This window comes from Sphaeramia orbicularis, chromosome 13, assembly GCF_902148855.1.
Source record: "Sphaeramia orbicularis chromosome 13, fSphaOr1.1, whole genome shotgun sequence".
NCBI lineage: Eukaryota > Metazoa > Chordata > Actinopteri > Kurtiformes > Apogonidae > Sphaeramia > Sphaeramia orbicularis.
The window spans coordinates 37,667,543-37,691,623 of NC_043969.1; the positions used below are offsets into that span (position 1 = coordinate 37,667,543).

Consider the following 24,081-nt stretch of genomic DNA (forward strand, 5'->3'; position numbering starts at 1 on the left):
CACTGCAACAGCAAACATATTCCCACGCTGGGAGTGTTTGGGAGAAAATATAACAAGAGGAACTGCAACTTCTGACCTCGGTTTAGTCTTGGGAGTCATTCCAGGTGGGTTTATAAATGAGTTAAAAGGTTATAAGATAAGTTTGTGGGTAGATTTAGATGCACGCATGGCACAAGAAAATAGTTTTTCGATATATAATGTATAATTTCTCATCATTTTGAACAATTATTATTACCATATGTGCGCAAAAATTGGGAAAATGAAAAGACGTTAAAAAATGAACAATTACCTGAGTGCCAGTGCTGTTAAATTTAAGATATTGAAGGAGAATGACCATTACAAGGATGAACGAACTTTGTTCCACGATTCGAGCCTTTTTTATTTTTGGGAAGGTGAAGTGCGTCTCCTGGACTCAACAAAAACTAGAATGACATTTGGGTTTTTGTTTTTTTTTACCGATGTTGAAATGCTGGTGAATTTACATGTTCATTCCAAATAAAGATGCAATTTAAAAAAAAAAAAAAAAAAGAACAATAAGAGAAGAGAAAATGTGGTATTTTAGTCCACTGGGGACCAAATACAACCATTAGTCATTTAGTCTTTTTTTTTGTTTGTTTTTGGGTTTGTTTGTTTGTTTTTTTTTAGTTTTTATTGAAATTTTATAAACAGTCACCATAAACAACAAAAAACGAACAATCAAACCTTGCTTGGGTACACTACACAACACTATAGTCACATTATTCAGTCCTTCTACCTCCGTACACCTCTGTAATCAGTCCATTTATTCCATTTTTTTGTCCATTGGTGCTTCTCGTAGTCGCAGTTTGAGTTATTTTTTCCATTGTATATATTCCTTCAATAATTGTGATCCATTGGTTCTTTGTTGGTCATTCTGTCTTTCCCCAGTTCCTTGTAAAATCTTTTTTGCAAGCCATTAAAAGTACCTTAACCAAGTATATGTCGTTTCCCACTACATTTCCATCAAACACGTTACACAAATACAGTCCATTACAGAACACTGGAATCTCATACCCCATTATTTGTTTGAGCACTCCACACACTATCCCCCAAAACACAGTTATTTTATCACATTTCCAAAAGACGTGTGATCTACATCAAATTTTCCACATTCCCTGTCTAGTCATTTAGTGTTTTAATTTGGCTTCAGTGTTGTATCTATGTTTAATATATATATTTTTTGTCATTTTGAGTTTTTCCAGGCTACATATATACCCATGCATTGTTCTTTTAATATCAGTGTAATGCAGTATCTGAGAACAGGACAGTGATAATGACACCAAGCCATCGGGTCTCTGTGGTATTTTCAGTCTAAACATAAACTGATATAAAAAGTTCTTCCATTTTATGTACAATAATGTACGGAGAGACAGTCATTGTCACGAAGTAAACCCCTGTAATGTCGGATGTAAATCACGCTGAAGGAGTCAGTGTCACAGTAAAGTCTGTCTCGGCTATTTTCTTAAGAAATCCAAAGTGTAAAATGTCTCATAAATGACTGAAATCATTTTAATTGCCTCCACTAAACAAAACATGCCTTTAGAGTCTATGTCTGGAACTCTTAAAGCACAGGGACGTGTCTTATCCGTACAGCGGCAACCATCCATGACTAATCAAAACTTAACAAAACCATGTAAGAATAAAGAAATAATGGACAAGAGGTTATAGCATACAGTAAGAGCTAAGGGGGTCTTTATGTATTTGAAGTTCAGTAGCTGAGGTTTACTTCCTCTCTACTTTTTTCCGTGTCGTGTTGAGTCTTTCAAAGCTGTTCAACCAGAGGACTTTTTTTTTTTTTTCCCCCTTGTGTGAGCATTGGATGATAAGCAAATTAACACTTCCTGTAAATTACATGATCACATTTGGTTCTTATCTGGTCAGGCTTGGAACAAGACTCTGACTAAAGCCTTTGACATATGCTATTAATTCTTCATTTGTGTAATTTGATCTCGTGTTGTTTTTGTCTCTTTGCATTTTTTCCTTTATTGACTGGATAATGAATAACAAGTTGTTTGGAACCTGTTGGAAGCTTAACCAGCACGTTGCAACTCCACCTGGTGGTCAAACTAGGTCATTACATACAGTACACGTCAGTGCATATGGGGCTGATTTAAAGGGGTCATATTTTTGCGAAACCCACTTTTATTAGTCTTTGGTGTCAAAATCATTTTAGTTCGGACCAGTGTGATCTCAAGTGAAATAATAATATGATGTATAAGTAATGATAACTGTATTTTTGTGGTTTAAAGTGAAAAAAGAAAAATTATATTATGAATATGTTTACAAACTATCCTTTCACAATAAAATGTATGTTTAACAATATTATGTCTGTTACTAAATGTTTTGTGGATTTATAGATCTACTGTGATCTGTAAGTTGTATTCATAGTTTCATAATTAATCTCCACATAAAGGGGTCATATTTTGCCAAACCCACTTTTATTGGTCTTTGGTGTCAGAATAATTGTAGTTAAAACCAATTTGATCTCAAGTGAAATAATAATATAATATAAAAGTAATGACAACTGTATTTTTTCTTGGTTTAATGTGAAAAACTAAAATTATATTTTGAAAATGTTTACAATTTATCCTTTCACATTAAAATAAAGTTTTACCAATAGTGTGCCTGTTACTAAATGTTTTGTGCATTTATAGATTCACTGTGATCTGTAAATTGTATTCATAATTTCATAATGTGTACTTTAAAGGGGTCATATTTTGCTAAACCCACTTTTATTAGTCTTTGGTTCATTTATTTGTGTATTTGGACCCTAATAGTTCATGAAGTTTGAATTTGGACCCTCCAGGTGCTGCAAAGCTATCTTTATATTCATTTTGTCAAAAATTGAGTGTATTTCTACAACCCGTTTTAATTCCTGCTTAATTTGTTGCGGCTATAACTAGTTATGTTACGACATTTGCATATATAAGGTCGAGACTTCAGACGAACATTTCTCAGAATATGCCATAATCGTATGGATGTATTGTATTTTATTCTTTTTTTAAGGTTTTTATCTATTCTTACGCATTTTAATTTACTTATTTTACTTATTTTATGTCTTTTTTTTTACAGTAGTACTATATCTTTTAATCTATTCTTGTATTTCACGCTGCTATTTTGGTTTAAATTTATTTTTCTTTACAGCACTTTGGTCCACTGGTTGTTTTAAAATGCTATTCAGATAAAGTTGGATCAGATCGGATAATTGTTTGTGAGCAGCAGCAGTTATAGTCCATACTGAAAATATGTCCAAGCCTCAAATGTTCAGTTGCTGGTTGTACTAACGAACATAAGTGGCTGAACGGGACAGAGCCAAAAAAAATAAACAAACAAAAGAAACAGGATTGAAGATGGACCTGTGGAGTTGAATTAATGAAGAATTCAGACCCAAGCAGAGCATTTACAGTTTATGTAGAGCACAGGGAAATGTTTGAAAATGCATAATTCCGTTTAAAAAAACCAAAATATCACATTTAAGTTGTGTTGTTTTCCTGCAGGCTGTGAATGTTGCAGGAGTGGGTCCGTTCAGCGAGGCCGTCCTGTGCCAGACTCCCTGCTCCGTCCCGGCGGCGGTCAGTAACATCTACGCGCTGAAGGATTTGGATCTGCAAAGGTACGACGCTCAAGGGGACGCAGAGGAAGACGAGGAAGAAGAAGAAGGCGATTCCGAGCCGCCGCCACCGCTCTACTCGCCGTCGACCTGCCTGGGCATTTGCTGGGACCCGCCCTGCGACCACGGTGCCGAGATCACGTCCTACCTGATAGATCTAGGAGAGCGGCAGCCCGTCGTCGTCGGCCCCATCACCAAACACATTATCCAGAATCTGCAGCCCGACACCAGCTACAGGTTTGTACGACGCAATGTTGCACCTTTCAGATCGCAAAACGATTGAGAGTTGGAAACTGTCAGACTTGGCACTCACAAAACAAATGTGTTACAGCTCAGTTAAACTCATCATTCAGGGTTCGGAGATGATTTTACTCACTCTGCCGTTGTGTGGAGTTTAAGCAGCGACAGTTTTAAGATGTGTTACGGTTTAGCTCTGCTGTGGGGGTGCAGGTGAGGAGGACGCTGACAAATATACGAGTAAGCCTAACCCTTTAACACCTCAGACATTATTTCAATTAAATGGGCTGTTCGGACTCTACGTCTATTTCAGTGTCAAAAAAGTTGCTGTGAGTACTATAATAATAATAAATTGCATTTATAAAACACTTTTCATTCAGCGGAATCTCAAAGTGCCAATGTTCCTCTCCTTCAGGAATCCTTGTACTTTCAAGATCTGACAGTCGTTTTGCTTTACTGTGTATTTTAGGGTCAAAACTAACTACAAACTACTAGAAAACTGCAGGTCTGCTGAAACTCTGAGCTCTTTTAAATCGAGGTTAAAGACTCATTTGTTTACAGCTGCCTTTGATTAGAGTAATTTTTGTTTGTTTTTTCCAGTTCTAGTACCTGCACTGCTACTCACAATTTTAACCGTCTTGATTGATTTAACATTAAATTCTTAACTTAAGTCAATACTGTTTTTAGCATTTGTTTTAACTATCTCTTATTCCTGTTTTAATTTCCGTCTTTATATTTTAATCTTTTCCTTTTGTTTAATGTTTTATTCTCTATGATTTTAATATAACTTTTGGCCTTTGTAAAGCATTTTGAATTGCCATGTGTATGAATGGTGCTATATAAATACATTTGCTGTGCTAAAACAGGGTGGAATAACCGAAAAATACGTAATAATATCAGGGCTCCTGCGTGGTCTTTAAAAGTCTTAAAGTTTTGAATTTTACAAAAAGTCTTTAAAAGGTATTACATTTGATTTGTTATGTCTTAAATTATGTTGCCTTGAACTTGTTCACTGTATTGTGTTTAAGTGTGTCTGGCAAATGTCCAAGCTGCAAAGAAAGTAACATTAGTCCACTCAGTTCCATCAGTTATGGCTAAATTTGCAGCCCCAGGTGAGAAAATGATCACCCAACATTCAGTTCAACACAAGTGCAGCTGTTTGTCACACAGAGAAAGCTGACTTTGGGAACTTTAAGCAAAAACTAAGCATGGGGAAGTGCAAACTTCATAATGCCCAGTTGGAGAAACGATCATTCTCAACCTGATTGACATGAGCGGAAGGGAACACCTGTGAAATGAGCATTACATTCTATCTAAAGTACTCTTAAAAAAGGTCTCAAAAAATCTTAAATTTAACTTGTAGAAACCTGTAGGAACTCTGTAATAAGTAACAACCAAATAAAGCACTCAGAATGTACGTCAATAACAGATTTAGGATGCTTAACATGAACTGTGAACTGGAACACACTGAACAACAAGTATTTGAATTTTGGCCTAGTAGCTTTTGTTTTTTTTCTAAATCAGTCCAGCTGCTTTCGGCACCTGGTTGAACTCCAAGAAACAGTTACACAGTCAAAGCTCAGTAAAAGCACTTAAAAAAAAAAAAAAGAAAAAGGAAAATTATGACAACACTGCCAACAACAGTGAAAACAAAAAATGTGAAGGAAAGCAGTGTAAAAAAAAAAAAAAAAAAACCCTAACAGTCTATTTTTATAGTGAGATGTTTGTTCTTACTCTGTCCACTCTATAGGTGGTCTTTATAGATGTAATTACGTTCGGTACAGCATGTGCCATTTACTCCATAAATGTTATTCACTATATATATATTTATGCTTAATAAGTCCAGCTACTGCCACAAACTCAAAATGACTAATTTTATGTGCAATAGTAGAGACTCCAATTGGAGTTACTGTGATTTCACTTCAACAAAAGGAGCTTTTATCTGGGTTGGCTGTGTTTCCTTTACTATTATAAGACTATTATAAGATATATAGTACCGACTATATTATGAGCACCCAAAACATTGTAGGTAGGTTAAAGTAACAGAACTGTGGAGCGCCTTAGTTACTTCCCAGCTTTAGTCATTACAGTGCACTTATGTGGCAAAATTTCTTCTTTAGTGTCATCTATTTATTCTAAAATGTGTAAGTGTTTTGACATGGATAATAGTTACAGGAGTAATTCATGTGAGAATATTGTTTTTATTAAGTAAACATACATTTTCTTGCATAAGGACCCCTGGACCCCCTCCCCCTGCAGCTACATGTTCCTCAATCTCTGGGAAAACACTAATTAAACAAGAAAAGCACTTGGAGAGCGCAGACATCCGCCAAGACACATCTGCCCCCCCCCCCGATCACCACCAAAATTTAATAATTTCATCCTTGTGCCAGTATCAACATTTCCTGAAAATTTCATGAAAATCCATCCATAACTTTTTGAGTTATCTTGCTAACAAACAAACACGCACGCAAACACACACAAATAGGTAATGAACATAAATATGCAGTTTTCAGTCAGATACCACAATGATACCACCCACACCCCCCAGGAACACTGCTATTGACCAAATAGTAATTGAATTTAGAACATTATTATAAATGCATGTCGATCAATCAAATTTTATTTATATGGCTCCTAATTATAACAACCGTTATCACAGTCAGTTTATTTGCCATTTGCGGAAAAACTGAATTGGAAAACGAGTTGCAAGAGCTCAGCATAAAAACACATTAAAGACAGTACAAGGTTAAAAAAAAAAAAAAAAATGAAAAATTGCATGAATAGGAGTAATAAAGAGACAGGTGCCCCCGTAGATCAACCAACACTCACTTGGACAAAGTACATGAATATAAAGTGCGTTATTTATACATACATATAAAAATAAAACATACACCATACATTATTAAGTATGTGATATGGAGTTTTTAGGGCTACGCACAGCACTGGGAAAGAAACTGTTGGCAGACCGAGAGGTAGAACATCTCATGACATTTAACATTTACAGCCAAACTCTTAATAGTCCGATTAATATGTCCTCATTTGACTGCCGTCATTGTTTATGATATTGTGTTCATGCTTTCTTTTCTCACATTCATCCTTTAATAGGTCTTTTGTATATTATTTTATTTTATTGTAGTTTTGTTTTTGTTTTTTGTCTTTCTCTTCTGCCCAGTTTACTCAGTTATGGTTGTAGTTATTGTTCCCATTATAATTATCACCATGGTTGTTATTGTTTGTATTATTGATATTTTCTTGTGAGGGTCTTCTGCACCTTCTTCTTTCTTGCTCACCCCCACCCCCCATGTCACGTCCAGGCATCGAAATGTGGTTCAACAAAACTCATAAGAAAGACAGTAGAATATCAAGTGGAACCTCATATACTTCATGAAGTCTGTCTTGGTGAAGCACATTTGTTCAGCACCAAAAGGCAGCCAGACTACCATTCTGCTGTTATGATGCTGGACAAGACAAGTTTAAAAATTTTTTTTTTTTAAATATATGTCCGCATTTGCATTTCATATAGTAGCAAATGTGGGAAACCTGGACTTCTGCAGAAATAGAGGTGCAGTGGGTCATAAAGCTAATGTTTATGCAAAAGAGCAGAGATCAGTGTGTGTTTGCTGTAACTGTCCTTAAATCTGCTTGTATTTTATAGTGGTTTAGACACTCTTCTTGGGCGTCTCTTTGGCAGACTTTTTTGTGCAAAGTTTCACATCAGGCGGTTTGTGTGATGCCGATTCCTTCCATCATCAAATATGCCTGCTGCCTCCCCTGACGCCACAGAAACACTGTTCAGCATCTTTCCTGTGACCTTGCATCGCTCTCTGATACTTACTCTGTTTTTCGTCCTCCATCAGGATCCGAATTCAAGCCCTGAACAGCCTCGGAGCAGGCCCCTTTAGTCACACCTTTAAGCTGAAGACGAAGCCCCTCCCCCCGCAGCCACCCCGCCTGGAGTGCACCGCCTTCAGCCACCAGACCCTCAGGCTCAAGTGGGGCGACGGACCAGCCAAATCCGCCACCTCAGATGCCCTCCAGTATCAGCTGCAGATGGGAGACAAGAGCGGCAGGTCAGCAGAACACGACGATAAGACAGGACACCGGTGTTTACAGAAATGCATAGCCTCTTAAACCTAGTTGCCCCCCCCCCCCCCCCCCTCGGCAGCCACAGTTCCATCTGTGTTGCCATGGTAATGCTACGCAATGCTTGTAGCAATGTACACTTACTGTACATCTATGTAACCAGAAGGGCATCAGCTAAATGCTCCTCAAAAACAGTTGTCACGAAAACAGAACACAATCCAAATAACAAGCACATAAATGGACAAATATCTAAGTCTGACACCAGTTTATGTCATAAATAAATTAATAAAACAGACAAATTTTACAGCGCTAAGCTAACACTAAGCAGATCTAACAGTACAAGTATTTTTTGCTACTGCTAAAACTCACAGAACAACACAAAAAAGAACAAAAATAAAGGTTGCATTATGAAGAGATGATAATGAATGTTGTCTTACACTGTATGGACAAAAGTATTGGGACATGATGAATTCAGGTGTTTCTTTTCTAACAGATCTGGGATACAAAACAACACTGACAAATATCATAACATAGTTTTATATTGTGATAAATATCATTGCATTGGTTGGGTTTGTTTAACCCATAAAGACCCAAACATCTGCCGTCGGCCAAAAGCATCTACTGATCTAAACTGTTGATCCACTTATTCTATCAATACATGTGAATAATTGGTGTAAAATACAGTTTGTCATCTTTTCATGGTCATCAGATATGACCCATGTGGACGTTCAGAGGCTCCGTAGTGAACGTGGAAACACGGTCATCTTCTACAACATTGATTCACCAGTAAAACCCATGGAGTTGGATCAATGACAGTGGATGGACACACTTTGTTTATGTTGGGTTAATTATATATTTTACCAAAAAAGTCACCTTTTTCTCAGTTTTTTCTGTTTTGAAATGATAACCTTTGCCTGTACTTTGAGTTTTTATGAACATCTACATGATCAGTAAATTAAATATAGGAAAATAGATGATTTTCACTGAAAAAATGTGAAATTCAGAGGATAATATTTTAATAAATGGTGCTACATCTCTTAAGAAAGGTTAGAGAGAAAAATTCACACTGGGTCCTCATGGGTTAAATTATCTTTGCTTCCAAAATGCCTCAGAGATGGTTTTTACGTCTCTTCTCTCAACATTGATTCTGTTTGTTTTGTTTTTTCATCCATGACTATGATTTTAAAGGTGCTTGAGACTTTTGTGACCAATTTTTCATCAAATCTGTCAAACCTCAGTCATATCCTCAGTGTCATGAATTTGTAAGTCTGTCTGTGATTACTCACCTGAATCTCTTCCATTATGGTGAACTGTTTCTTAGTGCCATCCACCAGAAACAAACCATATGTTTACAGAGTCGGGAGGGAACTCGGGCATCTTCGGAATTTTGTTGTGACGTGCATTGTGGGAAATGAAGGCTTGCACCGCCGCCTTACAGCAGCAGCACAAGCATATGATATTATATGGATGAAAAAAAAAACAACACAAACAGGTGAAACGTGGAAACGGCTGGAGAAATATGCATAGAGGGAAGGGAGCTCCTGCCGTTTCCACCTCGTGTCTTGAGCAGCTGCTGCTGTCAGACAGCGGAGCGAACCGGCATTTCCCACAATGCACATTGCAACAAAATTCCGAAGATGCCCGAGTTCCCTCCCGACTCTGTTTGTAAACATATGGTCTGTTTCTGGTGGATGGCACTTCGAAATTGTTCACCGTAATGGAAGAGATTCAGGTGAGTAATCACAGAAAGACTTACAGATTCATGATACTGAGGATATGACTGAGGTTTGACAGATTTGATGAAAAATTGGTCACGAAAGTCTCCCGCACTTTTAAACGTTCTACCTCTAAATTTTAAAAATATTTTTCATGCTCTGACTGTAAATAATAATTTTCTACCACAACTAACCATCTACTTTCTTCACATGTCACTTCAGAGGAAAAATCTCCCATTGAACTTTAAGGAAATATTGATGTTTTTAAACTATATGGACAAAAATATTGGGACACATCATGGCTACAGCTGTAAAATGTCCTGTTCACACTGATTTGAGATAAAAACATCAGTATTTCCTGAATGAATGAAGCCTCTGCTATAATCCATTGTTTTGTGTTACATTGAAATGATTCTCAGTAGAAACAAATGACAGATGTTTTACCATAGGGGTATTCAAATCCAGCCCTCGTGGGCTGGTATCATGCATGTTTTAGATATTTCCCTCTTCCAGCACACCTGGTTCAGTTAATGATCAGCTCATCATCAAGTTCTGCAGAAGCCTGATAACGATGTAATGGCTTCCAGGTCTGATGGAAGAGGGAAATACAGGGGTTGGACAAAATAATGGAAACACCTTCACCTCAAGATGATAATGCCCCAATCCATACAGCTAGAATTGTTAAAGAATGGCATGAGGAACATTCTAATGAAGTTGAGCATCTCGTATGGCCGGCACAGTCCCCAGACCTCAACATTATTGAGCATTTATGGTCAGTTTTAGAGATTCAAGTAAGACGTCGATTTCCACCGCCATCGTCTCTAAAAGAGTTGGAGGGTATTCTAACTGAAGAATGGCTTAAAATTCCTTTGGAAACAATTCACAAGTTGTATGAATCAATACCTCGGAGAATTGAGGCTGTAATTGCCGCAAAAGGCGGACCTACACCATATTAAATTATATTTTGTTGATTTTTTTAAGTTGTTTCCATTATTTTGTCCAACCCCTGTATCTAAAACATGCAGGATACCGGCTCTCAAGGACTGGATTTGAATCAGGTTAAGACCAGAACTGATGCTACCGTGTGAGGTGTCTGTCATATTTTTGTCGCTCATTAAATCCTCTCTCTCTCTCTTTTTTGCATGTCCCTCTCATTTCAGGTTTATATCCTTGTATAAAGGACCATGCCACACACACAAAGTCCAGAGGCTTAATGAGTCTACCTCTTACACGTTCCGTATCCAGGCCTTTAATGAGGCGGGCGAAGGGCCCTTCTCCAGTGTTTACACATTCACCACCCCACGCTCTCCTCCTGCCCCCGTCAAAGGTATCCAGTCACTCCTCTTTTTTTTCTCCCGCATCTTTCGTGGATCAGCTTTTATTAACTCCACGTACGTTCTCGTTCGACATACAGGCAGTGTGTTCAGACTTTAACCTCAGTTGACCCGGCTCCAACTTGCTTTCGATTAAGACGCAGCGGCGGGAGATTGGTTGTCATCACGAGGCGGGCGGTTCAGCACTGCGGTCCAGTCTCTTTTGATCCTCTGTCATTAATGAGGACGTGGCTTTTATTCTAAGTGCTGAACCTCGTCTGAGTCATTTCCTAGTTTGTCTTTTTCACTCAGCACTGTTTGTTTACCCAAACAGTGAAGTGAAGTGGACTCTCAACTACTGACTGTTAGAATTCAGACTTACAGCATTATTCTAAAGGAGTGATATTTAGCTTTTTTAAATGGAATTGTGCATTTTAAAACATTTCCCTGTGGTCTACATAAACTGTAAATGCTATGCTTGAGTCTGAATTCTTCATTAATTCAACTCCACAAGTCCATCTTCAACCCTATTTCTGAGTAATGACACCAGAAAGGTTGTTTTGAGCGCTGGCCCTTTAAATGCAAATGAACCTCTTCACACCCCACCCCCTCCAGGTTGTTGACTGTGTTGCTCTGTCCCGTTCAGCCACTTGTGTTCATCAATGCAAATGAACGTTTTAGGTAATCGGCTCGAAGTTTGGACGTTTTCAGTTTTTACTACAACCGCTGTTGCTGACAAACAATTATGTCGTACTCGGAGAAATGTTCGTCGGAAGTCTTAGCCTTATATGTGCAAATGTCGTGATGTAACTAGTAATAAAACAAAACAAATTAAGCAGGAATTAAAACAGGTTGTAGAAATCCACTCGATTTTTGACAAAATGAATATTAAGATAGCTTTTCAGCACCTGGAGGGTTCAAATTCAAACTTTATGAACTATTAGGGTCCAAATACACAAATAAATGAACCAAAGACTAATAAAAGTGGGTTTAGCAAAATATGACCCCTTTAACCCTTGTATGGTGTTTGGGTCAGTGGGACCCGTTTTCATTTTTTATTAAAAGACAAATGATGAGTAATTTTTTTAAAATGAATTTGTTCCTCAAATGTTGATTATATGACATTTTATTAAAAAAACAAACTAAAAATGAGTAGCACTTCAATTCATAAATGTGATCGAGCAAAACCAAAAAGCAAATATTAAACATATATGCTTTTACTGTTGCTTGTAATTGGGATGAAGTAAACATCAGTTGAATATTTTAACATAAAATTGTTGGATTATGTTGAATTAAAAACCCACAAATGCAGCAGGTCCACCAGACCCACGAACACTGGCTGAATAAGAAAAATCTGAACACCACACAAGGGTTAAACCTAAAATCACAATGTAAATGAAGTAGTAAAATCCCCCCGTCAGTGTATTTTTATGATTTCCCTAACACTCCGAACACAACCATCTTTTTTGGCTTTAAAATAGCAAAGGAAGTGCATGACTCAGTAATGGCTGAAGGGGGGGAAAAGCCACATAAATTGCCTACAATGAACTCTCAATCCATCAGCGCAGTTCAATTTCAAAGCAATTGCTCTAGTGTTAGACTGGTTTCTGTCGCAGACAAACCTCTAGAGCTTTGATTGAAAAAGAAAATTGACATGTTTGAGATTTGAGTGATATGACGCCGCATTACACCACGGGATTGAAGTAATGTGTCCGTTGGTAGAAATTTGCCGCTATTGTTGCCGCCACGGGAGCCATCGCTGAAGGCCTCGGATAAATCAAACAAGGCTGTGTCGAAAAACAAGGGCTGGAGTTTTTTTTGCGTGATCTCGCGAAACCAGCTGGTGCAGGAGGTAACACAGTTTCGGCAGTGGGTCTGCTTAGCACATTGTCACGTCGAAGAGCGACAGTTTGTAGTGTTAACGCACCCTAAGGTGGCGTCTCATAGGAGGCAGTTGATGGCGTCGGTATGAGACGGGTTTGATCCGATGACAGACTGACGAGCACTTGTCTAATCAACCAAAATGGCTGCCTCTGATGTGCAACTGCTTGTTAAATCTGCTGTCACGTCAGTGTTAAACTAAGTTGTGTAGTTTCTGAGCTAGGATAAGATGTCTTGGCTATTTTTTTGATTGCTCTAATCAGTTATAGGCAGGGATCGCAAATGCCAGTTATGCTGATGCTGAGATTATTTTCAGTTTCTTTATTTTCTTCTAGGGAAATTTTCAAGTTTTTACGTTAACTCTCAATGAGCACAAATTCAACCATACAATTCTGAAAACAAAAAACATAAATATTAGCCACTGGCATCGATGAAATTACTTCTTTTATCCACCTGAGACCCAGGAAGTGAAAATTTTAGCTTTTTTTTTTTTTTTTTTTTTTACATTAAACAATTGTCTTGATTGGAAACTGCATAATGCATCAGTTTTTTCAGATACATTTTTTACATTCTTTTTTATTTTTATTTTTTTTTATTTTTGAATGGAATATCCTTTGCAGTGTAGCTTTTTTTTTTTTTTTTAAAGTAAAACAATCTTTTGTCTCCTGCATTGCTGCAAAAATGCATTGCTGTGTCTCAGAAGGATATGTAGATATCGGTGTTCATCCGGTATCCAGTTACTAAAGACTACATTTTCATTATTTTGATAGTTGGTTATGGTGACTTTAAACCATGTGTTAAAGGTTAAATATGTAAGATTTGTGCAGATTTATGTGCTCGCATAAAGCTTGTATTGTATCCTTTAATTACCCCACCCCCTGAAGGGGAGGCGAGGGGTATTGTTTTTGGTTCGGTTAGTTTGTTTATTTGTTTGTTAACACTTAAGCAGCAAAGCTATTGGTTGAATTCATACCTAATTGGGTTTATAGATTGCCAGTGACAGAGAATAGATGTCAGTACATTTTGGGAAAAGTATGTCAAAGTTCAAATTTTCAATTTATTTAAAATGTTGCAGTGATACAGAGATTAATTTTAGACATCATTCTGCAAAATATCTAAATAATAGCTTGTTTTTGAAATTTTTTGTTAAATTTTTAAATCTTTCTTTTCCCATTTTCTTACTATGGGTGAAATTTCAAATGTCTATAAAAACATCAATTTTGTTTCAGTTTACTTCAAACTTGGCACATAAAATTTTTATATTTAATAAATATTGAATATGGATGAAGGAGTTGATCGATGCCAAAATAAGCTACAGCTGTTGTGCCTGGAACCACTTGCTTCTTTGTTTATTTGTTAACACTTTAGCAGCAAAACTATTGGTTGAATTCATACCAAATTGGGTTTATAGATTGCCAGTGACCCAGAATAGATGTCATTACATTTTGGGAAAAGTAGGTCAAAGTTCAAATTTTTATGAATTTTTAATTTTTTGTGTTTTTTACCTATAATGTGCAAAATTTGAAATCACTATAAGAATGTCAATTTTTACTCAATTTACTTAAAACATTGCAGAAATAGAGATTTATTTTAGACATCTCTCCACAAAATATCTAAGTGATAGCTTGTTTTTAAAAAAATTTTTGTTAAATTTTAGCGTCTTTTTCTTTTCCCATTTTCTTATTATGGGCGAAACTTCAAATGTCTATAAAAACATCAATTTTGTTTCAGTTTACTTCAGACTTGGCACATATAATTTTTATATTTAACAAATGTTGAATATGGATGAAAGAGTTGATCGATGCGACAATACATGCGAGGGGCGGGGTTTGTTGTACCTGGAACCACTTGTTGATCTTTGATTCCGTCTGTTTTCTCCTCTCCCTTCAGCCCCTAAAGTGGAGCGTCTGGACGAAAGCTCTTGCGAAGTCACATGGGAAGCTCTGCCACCAATGAAAGGGGACCCGATTATCTACACTTTGCAGTGCATGATGGGAAACTCCGATTTCAAACAGGTGCTGAGGTTGTTCCGTGGAGGTGGCGCTAGTGTTTGCCTTTTGTATTTCCTGTCTTTTAGCTTTTACCTACCGCTGACCTGCCATCATTCACCAAGCGCAGATCAGGTTCCAGATGGATCCGGGGCTTTAATGTGGTCACCGTGGCTTTGTGGCGTTCTATATGAGTCAGTGTTGGCTTTAAATTGCCCATTATGCAAAGGCCATTGATCCACGAGGTATCTCAGGTGTCTAGTCTGTGCCAGCTCATTCATCCTCGTCCGTGGCCTCCAGCCATGCTAACCTGGAGTAATGGCCGCTGCCGCTTTATGCTAATCTCACCACATCAGACCTCACTATTGAATCACCACTTGAAATATGTGACTGTGGCATGACTTAGTTTCCGTACTTATTGTCAGCCTCAGCAGGCGAAACCATGTTGAAAAAAGGATTTATTGATTTGCTAAGGACTCATCTTTGATTGAGGCAATTTGCCTCACTTTTTGCACAAAACAACAGAGATTAACTTGGCAGGTGGATAACAAACAGCCTCGTAATACCCCGAGAGGTGTAAAAACATCCTACACACACTCCTAAGTCATCATGGCTTCCTTATGTTCTCCTTTTATTGTGGAGTTTATGAGTATAGTCTGTAAATGTGTGGAATTCACTTTCATACTTAACACTATTTAAACAAAAATATGAAAATGCTTAGTAGGGAATGGAAAAAAGTTAATTCCAGCAAATAAACAGATTAGGTCCACAAGGCTGTGCAGAAACTCGTGGGTGTGTCAGCTGGGTAAACAGCAAAGACAGATGGCTTACCTCCTCAGCCAAGGCAACCAACAGTCTAACTATAACAAATCACAAGATGGACCAAAACTTTGAGACAGATAAGTTTTTTTATGCCTCAAAATTGTAAAGAACTGAAAGTTGACATTAATTCCTAGTTGATATGAGGTTTTCTTTATATTCTAAATACACTGTTTAGCTGTGGAGGCTAGGGGCGTAATGATATGAAAATTTCATATCACGGTTTCTAAGTTTTATTTGGAAAAAAAACAAACAAAATAACACACACAATGTACTTTCTGTTGGCAGGAACATTAAAATATTAACATGCAAACATCAAACGTACAAATGTGCATGAAAGATGGCACCTTACGGCCAAAACTGTTATTCAGTAAACAAAGCTTGGAAACCCAACACACAAAACACTATTGCATCATTCTGTCACCAATCAAGACACTATTTTAATATAAAAAACCCAAAACGTTGACTTTCCCGGGTCTCAGGAGGATAAATCACAAATGCATTGTGTTGTTTCCACCGCTATATGTCTACACGGGCCTCTATTTACAGCCCTTATGGTTGTAACTTTTTCAGCAGACACCTTTGTATTAAAGCAAAAAAATAAAAATCAAAAATCAAAATGACCTATATGGGAAATGAGTTGAATATGAAGATAAGATATTCCTTTATTCGTTCAACAGGGGGAATTTCAAGATTTACAGTAGCAATAGTGGAGCACAAAGAGCAAAATCGAAAATAAAGACAAATAAGAAAAGCTATAAATACTGTTTACAGCTGTGCACATGCTGAACATGCCACAGGTTGGATAAGGAGATAGGGGACACACTCATGCATACACCTATATACACATAGTTACACACTTAATTATATATATACACTACGGACAAAAAGTTAAGGGTATTTCTTTTTTTTTGTCTTTTTTGCCATTTGTGAATAAAACTATGTCTGATCATTAAAATTGTGTTTCATTTCAATTCAGACACAAAAAAGTAAAAAGCGCTGTGCAAGAGTCCCAAATGAAAAAATAGCCCAAAAATTAAAAATATCCTTATCTTTTTGTTAGTAGTATATGTAGACATGTATACAGATTATACATATGAAGTTGGATTTATTACATGGTTTACTGCACAGAACTCTTTGTAGTGAAGTGCTTGAATCCTCAGTCGTCTCCTCCTCGTGTTCAGGTTTTAATCTCCTCTTCTCTCGGTCCTCAGGCCTACAAAGGTTCTGCCACATCCTTCCACGTGCAGAACTTGCAGCCCAGCAGCGACTACCGTTTCCGGGTGTGCGCCATCAGGCAGTGCCAGGACGCCCCGGAGCTGAGCGGGCCCTACAGCCCCACGGTGACCCTGACCCCCCAGCGGAGCGACGCGGCGGCGAGCGGCAGCGCGGCCGGCTCCGGCTCCAGGGCCGGCGCCGAGTCCATCCGGGCCCGACGCAGCCTGACGGACGAGCAGTGCGCGTTCCTCCTCCTCATGGTTTTCGCCATCATCGCCATCCTCATCGCTTTCGTCATCCAGTACTTTGTCATCAAATGAGCGTTGTTTTTTTTTTTTTTGTTTTGTTTTTTTTGTTTGTTTTTTTTTACCCAGCTGCAGGGTTATAGCTTTATTCTTTCTCCCATTCTCTCTCTCTCTCTCTTTCTCTGTTGTTTTTGTATTCTTCATTTCCTGTTTTTCTGTTGTCAACAGAGTAATCACGTTAGCTGCAGTGGGGGGCCGGGTCGGGAGGGGCTAGCGAGGGATTGAGGCAGTGTTTTCACCTGTGAAACCTTCCTGACTCTCCTGCCTTTGTCGCCCCCGTCCCGATGTTGTGGTATCTGTTGTTCTGTTTAGTTTTCTGTTCTCTCATGATCAGCTTCCTGCGCGAAAAGGAACTCGGACGAGCAAGGAAATGGTTAACTTTGGGAAGAGTTTTTGGGGGAGGGGTGGGGTGGGGGATGCTTTGACTCATGTACTTGTTGATTACAGTATATATATGTGTATAGAAATAGTCATTATTTATATTTCCATTTACGTGTCCAGTATGAAACTGTTTTTGATAGACGTGTTCCTTAAATAGTATGTAGGTGTGTCATTAGCCTATGTGCTATTTGATCCTGGGACCTGGTGGGCCAGTGTTTGCACAGTGGGGTGTGTGTGTCCAGATGTGTATACTGTATGTAGTTTGTGCCACAGAGGTACACGGCTGGGAGAGCTTCAGGGCCAGATGAAGGGACTTAACCCCCTGCTGGAGTTAAAAGGGGTCTTAGCGGAAGAAGAAACAAAAATCCTTGCTCACATTAGCGAACGTTCATTTAGCACTTTCCGACCTTTTGATGTTCAGAATGTTTAAGGATGCAAAAATGACTGGAGATATGTTAGTATATTTTTGTACAGTGAAGACACAAGGACCTGTAAGTTTGAGGAGAAAAAAAAAATGCTCAGTATAAAGTTAGAAAACAAACAAAAACCAAACTAACAATGAATTCTAATTATTTTTACTATCATATAGTTATACTGTAGCTTGTTTTTACAATCATGCAGCTGCTTTACTCTGAAATATTGTTGTTCAGCACAAAAAATGTATGCTTACCTGTATGTTTTTATTTTATTTTGTTTGTTTTTTCTCTCTTTCTTTTTTTTTGTTTTTTGTTTCTTTGCTTTGTTTTTTTCCCCCCCTGTAATTCATTTTGCACCTTAGTGGAAGAAAAACCTCGACTGACTGCGTCTTGGTCTTGTGATGCATTTTATAGAAACACACTTTAAGATTGTGTGAGCCCTACTTGTGTTTTGGGTGTTTTAAAAGTTGTAGTACCACATGACGTGTCACTGAAACAGCTGATCTATCTCAGCAAAAAACAAACAAACAAAAAAAACAAAAAAAAGACAGAAAAAAAGGCATGTACCAGTTGTTTCAGAGGCCTTAATTGGAGAGAGGAAAAAAAAAAATCTCGGGAGAATTTTCTTAATTTCTCTTAAGTTCGGATTTTTTTTTTTTTTTTTTTTTTTTTTTTTAAGTAATAAAAAACTCTAAAAACGTGTTTTATTTCCTTTTATTTTTGTAACATTTATTTGATGTTAGTAAAAATATGTAATCGTGAGAGAAATGGAAAGTAGTTCTGTGTATTACTTCTGATTTCTTTTGATTTCTTTTGTCAGGTCATACATGTGTGAAGTATATTTTTTTATGATATTGAAGTAATATAAGTTAATACTCTCCAGAGAAAATAATAAATCCTGAGTACTCATAAATCATGGAACGCAGACGGCAGATACAAAATGTGTTATATCATGTACTTCCTGTGAATCTAAATTTGCCTTTTCTCTGTGTTAAGTATTCGTAACAGATTGCTAACGCTGACTTGTCAGTAGTGATCTGTGAGCTGTAGGGTCTAGTGTTGTTTGGTTTGGGCAGAAAACTGCTGTTGCAACCATAAAAATGAAATACAGGTACCTTGCAAAACGTCTTGAATAATTACATGATTTGGTCTTTGAGGCATTCTGCAAATGTCTTCTCTTTGTCATTTAAAGAAGTCAAATTCCTATTTTTGATAGCAATTGCAACGTGTGCCATTTTAACACCCCTTTCCCTGGGTTTACGACCTTCGGTTGGGGAGATTAACAAAATGCTACAAAAATGAGTAAAATATGCACAAAAATAGAGACCATTTTTATGTAATTTTACTGTTTGCAGTTACCTCATACACCGTACATTCCAAAATGAAAATTTGTTATACTATACATACTACCAGACATATCACTTTAAAATGTGCGTTATGGGAAAATGTATAATCATAGATATGTATCTAAAGTGTATCTGTATAGCCATGATATCTACAAAGGATCCATGCACAATAAAAGATTTATAATTCTTAATCGTGTTGGGACATTTGTTTGGTTTCGGAGCTTAGGGCAGTGTTTTTCAACCTTGGCGTCGGGACCCCACGTGGGGTCACGTGGAATTCAAATGGGGTCGTCTGAAATTTCTAGTAATCGATAAAAATAAAAACTTACTAGTAACGAGAAAAGCACTCGGAGGGCGCAGACCTCCACCAAGGCAGATCAGCCCCCCCCCAGTCATCACCAAAATGTAATCATTTGTTCCTTGTGCCAGTATCAACATTTCCTGAAAATTTCATCAAAATCTGTCCATAACTTTTTGAGTTATCTTGCTAACAGACAAACAAACAAACCTTGTTGAAAACATAACCTCCGCCGTTCCTTGGCGAAGGTTAAAAAAAAAAAAAAAATGTTGAGTTGACAGACGATCCCAATCCATAACAGACATGACAAACTGTGAAGCTGAAACTGAAGCACTGTGGTTCTGTTACTGTTTATCTTTCAAATGTTCATTGTGGTCAGTTTCAGATGCTGCAGCTCTTGCATAATTCATAGTTTGAGTTCGTGTTTGTTCAGTATTAATTGTCAGCCTTGTACAGGGTGGGGAAGCAAAATTTACAATATTTTGAGGCAGGGATTGAAAGACAGTGTATGACCAGTTAGTTTATTGAAAGTCATGAGAGTTTATTTGCCACAAGAAAATTGACATAATAGAAAATGTTTTTATTCTATGTGTCCTCCTTCTTTCTCAATAACTGCCTTCACACGCTTCCTGAAACTTGCGCAAGTGTTCCTCAAATATTCGGGTGACAACTTCTCCCATTCTTCTTTAATAGTATCTTCCAGACTTTCTCCTAATAGTTTTGCTCATAGTCATTCTCTTCTTTCCATTATAAACAGTCTTTATGGACACTCCAACTATTTTTGAAATCTCCTTTGGTGTGACGAGTGCATTCAGCAAATCACACACTCTTTGACGTTTGCTTTCCTGATTACTCATATGGGCAAAAGTTTCTGAAAAGGTATGGATAATAGTGTTAGGTATGATTATGACATCAATATATGTTTGGTTTCAAAACAATTGACGTAGTGCCTGCTGAGAAAAAACAACTAAATGTTCATTGTAAATTTTGCTTCCCCACCCTGTAAATCCAAGCTGGACTGACTGTACATATCCTGACCAAGAAAATAAAATTCTTACTTTGTGCAGTAATCTACACCTGGCTTTTCTGCCTCCGTCCATAACAATATACTTTATATAGACTAAATGTCATTGAAAATTAACGTTTATTTGCAACATAGTGTAGCAAACTATTACATGATCAAAAACATTAATATTAGCAAAAAAAAAAGTCTCCGTTTTGATTGTCTGGGGTTGCCAGAAATTTATGTTAAAAGGGGGTCACAAGACAAAAAAGGTTGGAAACCACTGGCTTATGGGTTACCTAGAATATGTTCATATTTTCAAAACACCATTTTCACTTTTATTTTTTAATATTCATAAATTCAGAAAAAAAAATCAAATAATATAAATTCTAGTTACTCAAATTCAATAGGCTAAATTCAGATGCCAAAATTCCAGGTATAAAATTCAGATCAAACGTCTGGGAAACCAAGGATAAGCATTCGATTCTATCTGAAGTTAAACCAACAGCCAGCCAATCAAGTTATGTCAGGTTGGTCATGTGACACCAATGCAGGAAAGCAGGCAACTCGTGGGTCCGCTACCAAAGACGTACTGCGAATTTTGGCATCTGAATTTGGTGTATTGATGACGCAGAAACAACTCTCTGATCAGTCAGTGGTCTGCAGTGTTTACACGTCACATTTTAGTATCTCTTCACCCATTTTGGAACCTCAGCCGAACGAGTACTAAAAAAGTAGTTCCGGTTACCAAATTCCAGGTACTTTTCCGTAATGAAAACGCAAAAAGGCCAAGTTGAGTCAAGCCAGTACCACATAGTACACTGAACAAAAATATAAATGCCACACTTTTGTTTTTGCTCCCATTTTTCATGAGCTGAACTCAAAGATCTAAAACTTTTTCTGTGTACACATAAGTTTTATTTCTCTCAAATATTGTTCACAAATCTGTCTAAATTTGTGTTAGTGAACACTTCTCCTTTGCTGAGATAATCCATCCACCTCACAGGTGTGGCATATCAAGATGCTGATTAGACAGCATGATTTTTGCACAGGTGTGACTTAGGCTGGCCACAATAAAAGGCCACTCCAAAATGTGCAGTTTTATCACACAGCACAATACCACAGATGTCACAAGTTTTGAGGGAATATGCAATTGGCATGCTGACTTCAGGAATGTCCAGCAGAGCTTTTGCCTGTGAATTGAATGTTCATTTCTCTACCATAAGCCATCTCCAAAGGTGTTTCAGAGAATTCATGAAGAAGACTGCGTGAGGAAAATGGTGGTCACACCAAATACTGACTGGTTTTCTGACCCCCTTGGACCACCCAATACAGTAAAACTGCACATTTTAGAGTGGCCTTTTATTGTGGCCAGCCTAAATCACACCTGTGCAATAATCCTGCTGTCTAATCAGCATCTTGATATGCCACACCTGTGAGGTGGATGGATTATCTCAGCAAAGGACAAAGGAGAAGTGCTCACTAACACAGATTTAGACAAATTTATGAATAATATTTGAGAGAAATAGGCCTTTTGTGTTTGTAGAAAAAGTTTTAGATCTTTGAGTTCAGCTCATGAAAAATGAGAGCAAAAACAAAAGTGTGGCGTTTATATTTTTGTTCAGTCTTCAGGACAGCACCTGCTGATGGTTCCACGCACCTGTTTTAGCACACGCGGTGACAGGTCTTTTAAAGCTGTGGCACCACATCTATGGAATGACCTGCCTCTACACCTACGGTCCATGGACTCTGTAGAGAGCTTTAAGAAACACCTCAAAACCCTCCTGTTCATAAAGGCTTTTTAGTCTCCCACCTGACCCAGGACCACCACAAACTGATTACACTCTATGTATTCATCATAACGTACTCCATGTGTCATCCCCCCCCCCCAGTCTCTCTATATCTCTATCGCTCTCTCTTTTCTCCTCCTTTACTCTCTCTCTCTCTTTAACCCCAACTGGTCAAGGCAGACAGCCATCCTCCAGGAGTCTGGGTCTGCTCGAGGTTTCTGCTGTTAAAGGGAAGTTTTTCCTCGCCACTGTCACCAATCACAAGTGTTTGCTCCTGAAGGATTCTGTTGGGTCTCTGTAAACTTAATTTGATTCTGATTTGAATTGATAAAGCACTTTGTGACTCTGTCTGTGAAAAGTGCTCTATAAATACAATTTACTTACTTACAGTGTATAAAGGAGAATATAAACCCTTATAACCCTTTGGAAAGTGAGCTTCAACTATGTGTCATGCATGAAAGGGTTAACATATCTCATCAGTTACTTCTGTCATAAATGTTCTAAACCATAAAGAGCCTTCGTGGACCCCCTGTAGGTCTTAGATCTTAAATCCTGCTGCCTCAGAACGTGCAAATCCACATCTGAGCCTCTGTCTTTTTGGTGGTTTCCATGCTGCCGTTGGTTCATTCAAAAAGCTTCCGGACTCAGATGTACAAGTTCTGTCCACGCCACGGAGCCATGATTGATGAGGCTGAAAGTGAGCTTGCTTGTTTAGGTCTTGGTACAACACCGGCTCGTGTTGAGAGACAGAATGGAACGCGGTAAAAACAAAGACGAAGCCGAGGCCAAAACAAGCTCTGCCTGTTGTGTAGGTTTGACTGGAGTAAACGATGGAAGGAGGAGTGGGCCGTGAGTCCGGTCACGTAGGCATTCTGGGATGGCAGAGGTTCACCTGGGTTAAAACCAACTGGTCATGGATAAACCAGTACGACTGGACCTGGAAACACACCTGAGTCTGATCAGGACTACACTGGGTTCAGATGGGAATACAGCAGTAAATGACCACAGGATTAAGGAAAAATAAAGTTAATGATTCAGTTGAGACAGCTTCAAACGGAAGAGGATTAGGACCACTGGGAAAAAAATAAAAATTAAGGTCCAATATTTTTTTTTTAATTCTCTGAGAAAAAAAAAAATAATTCTGAGATTAATTTGACTTTAATCTCAGAATTCTGACTTTAGTCTTGAAATTCTGACTATTTTTTCTCAGATTTCTGCCTTTTTTCTGAGAATACTGATTTTTTTCCTCAGAATTCTGACTTTAATCTCGGAATTCTGACTTTTTCTCTCAGAATTCTGACTTTAATCTCAGAATTCTGACTTCAGTCTCAGAATTCTGACTTTAATCTCAGAATTCTAACATTTTTTCTCAGAATTCTGACTTTTTCTCTCAGAATTCTGACTTTAATCTCAGAATTCTGACTTCAGTCTCAGAATTCTGACTTTAATCTTGGAATTCTGACTTTTTTTCTCAGAATTCTGACTTAAATCTTGGAATTCTGACTTTAATCTCAGAATTCTATTTTTCCTCAGAATTCTGACTTTTTTTCTGGAAATTCTGGCTTTAATCTCAGAATTCTGGTTGTTTTCTCAGAATTCTGACTTTTTTCTTAGAATAATGATTAAAAAAGACTAGAAAATAAGTTGCTCAAACAAA

The 24,081-nt window shown here is 37.7% G+C and overlaps 1 protein-coding gene across 2 annotated transcripts in view; it reads left to right on the top strand.

Moving 5' to 3' along the window:
- The window catches only part of fndc3a (fibronectin type III domain containing 3A), an 86,420-nt gene extending 66,896 nt beyond the window's left edge, over positions 1-19,524 (top strand). For both annotated transcript variants that reach the window (XM_030151907.1, XM_030151906.1), the window contains 5 exons: positions 3,516-3,865; positions 7,726-7,938; positions 10,827-10,993; positions 14,751-14,875; positions 16,882-19,524. In XM_030151907.1, coding sequence (XP_030007767.1) covers positions 3,516-3,865; positions 7,726-7,938; positions 10,827-10,993; positions 14,751-14,875; positions 16,882-17,205 — 1,179 coding nt within the window. In that variant the 3' untranslated portion in view covers positions 17,206-19,524. The remainder of the gene's footprint in view (positions 1-3,515; positions 3,866-7,725; positions 7,939-10,826; positions 10,994-14,750; positions 14,876-16,881) is intronic.
- The last annotated feature ends 4,557 nt before the right edge of the window (positions 19,525-24,081 follow it).